We start from the raw sequence: 11,638 nt of genomic DNA, 5'->3' as shown, positions 1-11,638 counted from the left end.
CAATCTCTACATACAGGTAAACATCCACTGAATCCGTGCCTGGTCACCGTACTGACAATATCAGCACCTACGACTGTGAAAGAATGTTTATTAAAAATACAAAATCGAAACACCTAAACGAATACTTGCTAAAAAAAAGTAGTTGTATGTGTTCGATTTTAATGATAAATAATGGTTCATATTTTTATTCGTAGTGCCGGATTTTTTTATGGGATTAACTAATATCCAAACACTATATATACTGCAGTAGGGCCTGGGAGTAATACTTCCTGAGAGTCTTATTCAAAATTAAGTTCCAGATAATACTGTACTGTATTCTTATTAATCCCATATAGGACCCAGATCTATATGTGGTTAGCCCCACAACCGCGATCTTCGCCGAGTTCTTGTCACCACTGGTACGGAAATAATACGGCTTTTCGTAAAAACTAGTCAGGGAAAGTCACTCTACTAATATCAACAAATCCCAACAAATGTAGAAAGAATACAATTAACTGCAACTTCAAAGGTTATTTTCATAATACAATCACCCAAGAAATTAGTATTGGGCATGATAATTATTTAGATTGATATGTTAGTCGTCAGTCTGATAGAATGTTTTCGAATGTCTTTGTTGACTATTCTTATTTTATTGTATTTACAAAACCCGGAAGTATATTTGTAATACGTCGCAATGATCATATGCTGTATGTTTATACTGATAGTATGCTATAACATAAGCTGTGTCGAGATTTTTAGCGACGAACATTTGTACATTTTTTTAATTTGCTATGTACGTCCTCTAGTCCACCTAAATGGCCGTCAATGAGTCTTTTGACGAAATGTCTAAATAATAAAAAAGTATCCCTGATCGCTCATTATTGTAGCTATGGTTCATTAGCAAGTAATTGCTCAGTATAATTTTAATCGTAATCATTGCCATGGTTAAGGAATATTTTTTTGATTTCCTAAGCATTCTAATAAGTGATCAATTGATGACTTTTTGTTGATTTGTGTCATTTTGTAACCTGATGCTATGCATATGATATTTGTATTGAATGTTGTTTTTGTTAACTAGATTTTAAAGCGTTCAATTTCTCTTGAATGACGATGATAGATTTATTCTTTGCATTGATTCTTAATACGAGTTGTAATATATACCTATGAGTAAAACATTTTGTTTATATTTTTCTAAATATTAATTCTTTCACCAGCAATTATAAATCTTTTTCTGGCTTACAATTCTTTTGCTTGTTAAATTCAGCACCATATTTCAGTTCGAAAAGTAATGTTTTACAGGGTTTTCATTAAGAGCCGGCTGCCGGCTAAAATGACTGCTTCAGAGATAATTTTGGCCGGCTCAAATTCTCAACAAAATGCCCAAATGCGCCATCGTTATTATGACAGTCATTTCATTTCATAGCTGTTGTTTTATTTTTCGCAAGAAATGCATTTTTGTGTAGTTTAACATCAATTAATATACCAACTCGCGAAAATAGATGTTATTATGAAAGAAGTCAAACACGCCATTTAAGTTCACAAGGTGTTTTTGCCTCATTTTTCTATGGAAAATCCCCAAACATGTCACTACCTATTTTTATCTACCAATAATAAATATCATATAATAATATCCTATTGATCACGCGCGAATGACGTGACAGGTCATGCTTCAGAAATGTGTCAAAATGACTGATTAACGATGTAGTAAACAAGAAACTGGCTTGAATAAACACATGTCATTTGTCACTTTTGTTTCAGAAAATGGAATGCTAATCCAGCAATAAAAATGTACCCTTACGTGGGTTTGTCAACATTAGTATTTTGTTATGAATGTAATAGATAATAGTAATATTATATGTGAAATGACCCTGTTTTACAGCACGTGTTCTCTCGATCTAGAATATCACACAAGAACACGTAATTTCCCATGCTTTTCAGACCTTGATTTCTTGTCTTGTACACAAAATCAATTATGTTATTACTGAATTTTGCGGGGGAGTCTTTTTGATAGCGATTCTTACTAATTCTAGTTATAAAAGGCTTCGTTGAGGGTAATATCTAGTACGACGTCGAGGTCATCAAATCCATTCGCAAATGATGTTATAACAGTTGCTAGAGGCTGACCCAGCATTATTTTTATTTTCTTATAATTATATTTAAATTAATTCATTTTAAAAACAACAAACATGCAAAGTTGATCTGAAATAACACTAGTTAATTGTTTACGCAATAAAATTGTGTTTTAACTTTGTACAATACATGACTCCTTTGATTTAAAAAAAAATATTGTCTAAGTTTCCTTTGGGACTAAACTTAGATAATTGGATTTGAAATTTAGTAAATCAACAGCAAAGTTATGTTTTAAACTTGTGTAAATATTATCTCAATAATTTGGTTGTTACAGTTTAATACAAATCTGATCACAGTTGGTTTAAACAGTAATTATTCATATGTTGTTAATATATCAGCATATAACAAGTATACAGGGAAAAGGATTCAAGAGAAAGTTCACTTTGCACCTTCAACGCTCGATATTTAGGCCTTCCCAAATTATATTTGGGCCTGCTCAAACTTTCCTTAATGAAAACCCTGTGTTTTATGGCTTAAACCTTTATTAACAGTTGTTAAAAAAAATGCATAAAACATCAGTTTTTGAACTTAAATATAAAAATCTGTGATCTTATATTTTGTCAGCAGTCTTATATAACTGGTTTCCATGGATTTTCGCAAAAATTGGCTAGTTCCAAGACAAAAAAAAAAAAGTTGTCAAAACGTGCTATCTGTGAGAGTGCAGCTTTAAAAGCCAAAAACATCATTTTGAACTTGAATGGGAAAAATGAATAAAAAAAAAAATGATAGAACAGAATTTTCAAGGCCATACAAACATTTAGTCTGGTGACAAGTCTGGGCATAAAAATAAGGCAGGTCAGGATACCAGAAACAAACATATTATTTTTATACAACTTAAATTTTACACAGTTCAAAATTGACAAATTAATGAAAGATTTAATCAATTTTAGGAGGATGCAAGCCGCTGAGATTAAATTTTTAATTCTACTTACAAATTAAATAGTACTTACAATTTGCAATGCTTTCAGGCTAAGAATTTTCCCCCTAACAGTTGCCATTTGCAAATCAATGAGAGGGTTCTTTTAAGTAATCAAGGACCCTGCCAACTGTACATACGATTTTCTAATGTAGGACACAATCACCATGGTGAATACCCCAATACCACACAGCCTGAAATCAGAGGCAAAGAAAGCTGCCAAGATATTGAAGGAATTCACTGTACCAACAGCAAAGATGGGTCCAGACAAACTTATACCAGGTACATGTATATTTATTTTTTGTAATTTATCAAAAACAGTTTTAAAAAGAAGTATTGATAAACAATGAACCAGTACTGGTTTGTTTATTTTAAAAATCTACGGGTACTTTCAACATTTTTAGCTTGTCTGCTTTTTGAAGGAAAAAAGTTGAGTTATTGATAATTGTCATAGTTTTGCATTTCATTTATTAGTTTTGAAATTGGCATTTGTGAGCAAAACCTTTTCCAGTACTTAAAAAATGTTCATTAAACTTGAGAGCCATGATGCAAGTGACAATACACACATGTATATCAAGGCCCATAACTCTGGGTTTAATGATTGTCAAATACTTTGCCCCTATTTCGACTGAAACAAACACTCTGGATGAGCATTTTAGCGTTCACTTTGCAGCACTCTTGTTAATTATGTGAGAAAACAGCAATGTAGTTGTAGTATTGCACTATATTAAGATCATTAACAAAGCTTTAGGACTTTTTCCAAAGAAAATGAATATTATTTTTTCTCCATTTTTTTTTGTCAGAACTAACTATTTTATTATTATTTAATTTAGCCGGTATCTTTATGAAGGCAAAAGGTCTAGCCATTCTGACAGTGGTGAAGGCAGGTTTCCTGGTGACAGCCAGAGGGGGCAGTGGCATTGTTATTGCCAAACTGGATGAGGGCATTGACTCTGGTTAGTTAAATATATTTCCTCTTTGGTAGAAACAATTAAACTTACTAAACTTTTCTTGCATAAGCAATTGGCATAAGCGTTTAAAAAATTGTCCTATTTGGACCACTTTTGATTTTTTTAAAATTCTTTATAAATGCTTGTAGCATTAATATTTAAAAAGGTTTTTCAAGATGCACTGGCAATATATGTAGTTGCATTGCTCTGAGTTATTTATCATGTTGTAATATTTTACATATGTTGCATTATTTATCACAGGCTGGTCAGCTCCTTCAGCCATAGGTATAGCAGGTCTGGGAGGAGGTTTTGAAATTGGAGCAGAGGTCAGTAAAAAATATTTAATAAGAACTTTTTGTGGAGAAACCATTTTTAAAAATCCTTCAATTTGGATTCTGTCTGTTAAAGTGAATTATCTTTAGAAAGCAATGATTTGATAAATTATTTTGTTTACTTGTTCATCATAAATTGGGGTTTTTGGTACTCTGCTGTATTTAAAGTTTATAATAATTTATCTTTACATCTTTTAGGTAACAGACTTTGTAATCATACTGAACAAGAGGTCTGCAGTAGAGGCATTCTCTAAGGGAGGTAACCTTACACTTGGTGGCAACTTCACGATAGCAGCTGGTCCCCTCGGCAGAAACCTGGAGGCAGATGTAGCCCTCCGCAGCACAGCAGCCATTTACACATATTCCAAGACCAGGGGTTTATTTGCTGGGATTTCTGTGGAAGGCAGCGCACTTATTGAGAGAAAAGATGCAAATCGAAAGTTAGTTAAGGCATTCTTACAAGCATGAACACTTGATATCTACCATACTAAGTTTCACTTTTCTAACTTACTTGTCTTGCATTTATTTATTTTTACATCAAAATTTGAATTTGACATAGTGTTCATTTCTTGTGTTATTGATTTTATATAAATCATGAACTTTTACGGAATGGTGTCCTTAATATTTCTCTGTTTGACTCTTCAGATTTTATGGCCATGACATAAGAGCTGTTGAGATCCTGCGAGGTGACGTGGACAAACCCGATGGGTGTGAATGTTTGTATGAAGTTCTGGAAAGCCACCGTAAGAAGGCGGAGAAAGAGTTGATCAACATGGCTAAGCGCAAGGCAATGAAGGCTGTCACTGGCGACACTGAGAATATGAAAAGTAAATTCAGCGTGAGTTTGAGGTTTCTCCTTTCCTTTTAACATGCATCTAATTAACCCATACATAGCATGAGAATTTGCACTAACCTTGCTTTCTCTATTGAATATATTTCTGCTGGTCCACTGAACAATTATCAGTGTGAATGTGTAATTTTGAATGTTAAACAAGGCGCAGTAGCTGGATTAAAATGTTTCACTAACACCACCAGAAGTGTGCCTTACAAAATAGAATTTATGTAAACAGTAATAACTTTTAGTCACCAAGGCAATGTTTGATTACTGTGTGTTGCATTTTATTATCAACTTAGTTTCTTTTGTTATGGGATATGCAGATATTAGAAACTGCATGGAATATTTGATAATAGTTGATTTACATTGACAATAATTGATGCAATGTAATGTGTTTTTGCCTGTATTTGGGTATAGTTCCATACATGCATTTGAAATTCATGGCAGATTTGAAGAAAAATATTAACATCATAAAGTATGTAATTATGTAACTAGTAGTACACATGTAGGCTAAGCAGTTTCAATACTAAAGATATGCAGTGCTTCTTTGCTATGTGTTTCTCATCAATATCAACATAAAAATGACATTTCTTTCCAAAGTTGTAAAAATTAATTATTTGTTTGGTTTGTTTTTATTTACTGGAATTTGTTGTTTTTGTTTCATGTCAGAGTTTTACAAGCTCATTCAAGTCCAAAAAGCCCTCCGACAAAACAGATTATTCAGGAGCAGACACATACAGTGACTCTGACGACGAGAGTTACAAATATTCCCCATCAAAGGAAACAAAACATACAAGACATGTAAAAACTGTCACGTCAACCACAGTGATAAAGAAACGCACAAGTGGCGGTGGAAAGTCGAGACCCAGCTCGATGATGGTACCAAGTAAGGACAGTCATAGTGTTTCCAAGACAGCCTCTGCAATATCAAGGTCATCACCTAGGCCACCAAGGCCAAGATCATTTTCAGGTAATCTAAACAACAGTTTTGTGGTTATGTGTGTAATAAGCTGGGAAAAGCTTAAAGGTGCAGTTTGAGGCATAATAAAATTATATATAAAGGGGATACAATGAATATGAAAAGGGCAGGCTGTATTTTATTCACCTTGACACCTACACATTTATGAAAAAGTGACGCTCTTATTCAAAATCATTATATACACATGTATAACAAACATAAATTTTGAGTGATAAACCTTGAACTATTTACATGATAATGCATTTATGGAAATATTGATAACTGATAACAATATTGTAGCCTGGTATTTAGTAGCTTAAAACGCATAATTATTAAATGATTGGCGAGTGCTGAAATATTTAGTGTGATCTACTATCGTCTCATAAGGTAGAAATACCATGTTTACTGCACCTTTCTTTCAAATCAAACTCAGTATTCTTCATAAGTACCATTGTTTTTGACATTAATTCATCCTTTTGGGTATATTAAAACAATTGTATTAATTGTGGAAAATCTTATTTGGGAGTAAGAGTGCTACAGTTTTGAGGTTTTATTAAGAGTACAATTTATTTGCAAACTCATTTAATTATGCAAAAAGTTTTGCAATATTTTTGTTTTGAATATTCACAGGAGCCAGTGGTTACTCTGTTGGGTCAGTGGACTCCTGGGAGCTGACGGCCATTGCGCTTTATGATTACTTATCGCACATTCCATGTGACCTATGTTTCAAAACTGGTATGGAGTGCTTTATTTTTTTTTAAATAAAAAAGCATTTCATTGCAATGAGTCATTGACGAATTCCTTTTTACAGCTTACAAGTCAACAGTTAAAGTTGACTTCAAATTTGTGTGATACATAAAAAAGTGGCACTTCATTTACTTTAACATGGCTAAGATTGAAACAAAATGAAAAAGTTATACATGTTCTTACAGGTGTTAATTTTTTTGACTGTGACCAATATACTGAATGTTAATACATGCACATTTTATAGACATCATAGTACACTTTTCAGGAGATGTGATCTCAGTGCTGACTAGAACCGAGACCCAGAATGACTGGTGGGAGGGCAGTTGCCGTGGTAACACAGGAATATTTCCCGCCAACTATGTAAAGGTCAACACTTGAAGATTGAATCAGAAAATTACCTTGAAAGTGTGAACAATAAGCAGAGCGGGATGGTCCTCACTGTTAGAGACATGTTTTCAAAACTACCAGCGTGAGAAATATGGGAGAAAATCACAGATTTTGAGGCTGCCATATACTTTTTAAAGTCTATGTGTCCAGCAGTCTCTTGGTTTCAAAAATTAGATGACAAGGAGGCATAAAACTAAATGAACAATGATGACTTTCTTTAAGGGAAAAATACTCAAAAATGCATTTCGTCAACTTGACCTCAATCTTTGAAAATATTCAGACTCAAAATCACATTCAGACTACTTATGTACCTGTCACAAGTCTACATAAGTTGCACTCGTCTACTTTTTGGGGATGAAACAATGTGTCCAGCAAATTTAATGATAATGAAGTTTGTGAAGAGTGTGATGTGAAATGTACTGGCAATCTAATGGTAAACTTTCTTTTAAACAAATCATTGAAAACTGGTTGAAAGAGTCACATGACAGCAGCTACCATGACTATGAAACTGTATTTACATGTACATGTTTGGGAAAGGTTAAGCAGCTTTAATAGCTAAGGATATTTTACAATGGCAAATTGCATTGTCATATTAAGTAACAGGATGCTGAAGTTTTTATGCCACTAAAGGTGGACATTCTCACATTTGGGCCTTTGTTGGGTTCTTTTTTCTTTTTGAGTCTCTTTGCTCCTCATTATACCTCTCAATACCCTACTAGACCCAGCCAACAAGTGCTTTGTAACAAATTTATTTCCTATACCGAATTAAGGAAATTTTTCCCAATATATACCAATCGGTGTGTGTGTGGATGTGGTCCGCCTGTCCATCCTGGTTTCCTTGTCCTAGCTGTAATTTTCTGATGCAGAGAGGGATTTTAAAATTACTTGGCACATGTTCAATACATAAAGACGATTTGTCATGTGCAAGACCCACGTCCCTTCCTCAAAGGTCAAGATCACACTCACAGGTTTATCATTATGGAATGTTTTTCCATGTTTGGGCTGTAACTTTGTTATGAAGTGAGGAATTTTAGAATGACTTGGCACATGTGTTTGATACCTAAGGGCAATGTGTCACAGGCAATACCACATCCCTTACTAAAAAGGTCATGGTCACACAGGTTAATCATTATTGAATTCCTGCATATATGCATATAAAGTATCCTAGGTCGTGTCTGGGCTGTAACTTTTGTTAAGCATGGAGGGATTTTAGAATAAATTTGCACATGTGCTAGGGGATGTGCCACGTGCAAGACCCATGTCACTACTTCAAAGTTCAAGGTCACATTTACAGTGGTCACACTAACAGTTTAATCATTAAGAAATGCTGCATATTCTCATTTAGATAGAGCCATGTACAGGCTGTGTCTTTGTCATGCACAGAGATATTTTCAAATTACTTTGCACGTGTGTTTGGTACATACAGACTACTTGTCAGATTCAACATCCATGTCCTACTCCTCCACACTTGATGTCAACCATCATGGGGGCTGGCAGATACTTAAAGTCAGTGATATTTGTGCTGCTGGTTTATCAGTGATATCAGTGCTGCCGGTGTATCATTGCGGCTGGTTTATCTGTGCTGCTGGTTAATCAGTGATACCAGTGCTGCTGGTTTATCAGTAATATCAGTGCTGCTGGTTTATCAGTCATAACAGTGCTGCTGGTTTATCAGTGATATCTATGCTGCTTGTTTATCAGTGATATCAGTGTGGCTGGTTTATCAGTGAAATTAATGCTGCTGGTTTATCAGTGATATCAGTGTTGCTGGTTTATCAGTGATATCAGTGTTGCTGGTTTATCAGTGATATCAGTGCTGCTGGTTTATCAGTGATATCAGTGCTGCTGGTTCATCAGTGATATCAGTGCTACTGGTGTATCAGTTATGCTGGCGTATCGGTTTTATCAGTGCTGCAGGCTTATCACTGATATAGGAGCTACCGGCATTTCAGTGATATCTGCTGCAGGTCTATAAGTGATACGAGTGCTGCTGATGTGTCAGTGGTATCAATGTTATTGGAATATCTGTGATATCTGTGTTGTTGGTTTATCAGTGATGTCTGTGCTACTTGCATATGAGTGCAGGTGTATCAGTGATTTTGGGAACATTCTAGCTTTCAACAGGAAAACATTTAATCTTCTTTTATTGACAAAATGAGGCATTTCTATAATCAAATATAACAGATATTATATACATTTATTTTTTTGAACATTGCTTCTTCTGCTACTACCTGTATATTATACATTTTATGAACTTGTTGAATTGTTATTATGAAATTGTTGAATTGTTATTATGAACTTGTTGAATTGTTAAAAATATAATTATACATTTCAAAATAATTCATTGATTGTTATTTTTTTTATTGAGTTGTGCCATTATGATTTAAGAATAAATGATGAACTTCTAATAAAACAATATTTTTATTTTTAGGTCACAATCAAAGTACATGTACACACAAAAAAATCAAAATGAGATGTTACATAATAAATAATAGCAAGTGCAAAATATGTGTTTGAAATGCAAACTGTTCAAAAGAAAATACTTTTATTAAAAATGTCCCAGTGCTTTATAGAGATTTATTAGTGAAATAAAATTGATATCTCACTGTTTGAAACAGTGATGGAAACAATTATTCTTTTTTATAGTAGATCTTTATTATTGAATACCTTAAATATAGCAAAAACATGTGTCCTCCATTCTTATTTCCTCTACAAAACTCAAATGATTTTATAAATATTTTCAGGAAATAGCTTTTTAAAATTAATTGACTAGAACTCAATCCTTCTGTTTATAAAAATGACATTGACAAAATAACCAGAACAGTTGTCACCACAAATGATGGCAAGACATTATTCCCATGTCCAACATTGACCTCCCTTGGGGCTTGGGGATCCTGACACTCACACGTCATGGTCGGGTCTCGGTACATCAAGGTCATACACGTGTCTATGTAGTTGGCTGGCACGCAAGTCTGGTTGTTGGCCTCCTCCAGGGTGAAGTCCATATACAGGTCACACGCTGTCATGTTACTGACAATTGTGCTCTGGGTGTAACTGCAGACGGGCACGTCAGTGCTCAGCGGAGTTACATTCGGTTCAAAATCTGCAATACCACACACAGGACACTTGTTTTCGCTCGCTCCTACAGGGACTTCCCAGTTCTGGGCCCAGCATAGCTTAGACAATGAAAGGAAGTAGGGTTTCTGCGCTTTAAACGCGGCAGGAGTTGCAGGCATGAATTCATCTAAGTCATACCTTGTGTGGTCAGCTGTGGTGTTCTTCAATGCTAGAATTGAGTGATCCCCTATTCTGAGAACCTGTGCTACTGGGCTTCCTGAGCATGCATCTCGGGGAGCCAGGGAAGTGATTGTGATCTCACTCTCTATTTCCCTGTCCTCACGCTTCAAAACACAAAGCACTTCATAGTCAGCTTCCACTACATACTTGTTGTCGAACTTTGTGGCAAAGTGTTGTAAAACCCTTCCATACACAATAATGTCAGCGGTGGCAAAAATCTCACTAAAGCTCATTTCAAATGTTCCGTCATATTTCGGGTTACAAGTGTTTCTTTGTCCTTCACTGGTCTGGATAAATATAAGCAATATTAATGAAACAAATTTGCAATCCATTTTGATGTAGTATTAATATATATATGAAAATATACTCTTGTACAAAGATGTTTTTCCTTCTTTATGAGTAGATAGCTCAGATCTTGACTGCATTGAACTTGGTTTCACCCTGTTTAAAGGTTTAATTTGGATTAAAACATATATGTGCATGTGATTATGATTTGTTAAACAGAATTTAAATGATTTAAAAGTGTTCATTTAAATGATTTAATCTTTAATCAGTCTGTCAATGTGAAGGTCAAAGTTCAATGATTCAAGCTGTTTGAATTAAAAGATTTTAAAGCTTATGTTATGGTTATTTCTGAAAGTATTTATGAAACAAAATTATTGGTTTTCAACTTCAACCTTTAAAAGCTTCATTATATGATTGTTACCTGTGTTATCTGTGCATAAGAATTAAACAGTAATGGACAAATTACCTCTAGTTGTGCTTTTAGCAGCCACTTTGCTTGATATTGGCAGGTTTTATGCGGAGGGCAAATGTGCCATTTCCCAGGGTTGGCAAAATATGATGATGGATGAAAGACTTCTTGCCGCCAACACTGTAGTGTATGGCAAAACTATCCAGCACAGAAGTGGTTCAGTAGAGACTGGCAATGGAGCTCAGCGTTACATGATCAATGCCGTATTTGATGTGTATTGTGTGCTGAAACTGGGCTCAGGCGTTACAGTTCCCGAAAACATAATCATAGAGAGTATCTCCCCTCGTGATGGCTGCTCTGGAACCAAAGACCACATGCAGATCGGTAGCCAAGCCATTGTGTCTCTGAAGCCA

General features: G+C 34.7%; 1 protein-coding gene across 1 annotated transcript; it reads left to right on the top strand.

Annotated features, from left to right (window-relative positions):
* The first annotated feature begins 431 nt into the window (after nt 1-431).
* On the top strand, nt 432-11,255 carry LOC128232258 (SH3 domain-containing YSC84-like protein 1). Its single transcript, XM_052945721.1, has 9 exons — nt 432-508; nt 3,181-3,307; nt 3,859-3,981; nt 4,237-4,301; nt 4,506-4,747; nt 4,953-5,145; nt 5,812-6,112; nt 6,731-6,835; nt 7,113-11,255. Exons 2-9 carry the CDS (start codon nt 3,193-3,195, stop codon nt 7,223-7,225), a joined length of 1,257 nt encoding a protein of 418 aa, XP_052801681.1. The 5' UTR covers nt 432-508; nt 3,181-3,192; the 3' UTR covers nt 7,226-11,255.
* The last annotated feature ends 383 nt before the right edge of the window (nt 11,256-11,638 follow it).

This window comes from Mya arenaria, chromosome 4 (genome assembly GCF_026914265.1).
Source record: "Mya arenaria isolate MELC-2E11 chromosome 4, ASM2691426v1".
Taxonomy (NCBI): domain Eukaryota; kingdom Metazoa; phylum Mollusca; class Bivalvia; order Myida; family Myidae; genus Mya; species Mya arenaria.
The sequence above is the reverse complement of the archived record's forward strand: the minus strand, read 5'-3'. Positions and strand labels throughout refer to the sequence as shown.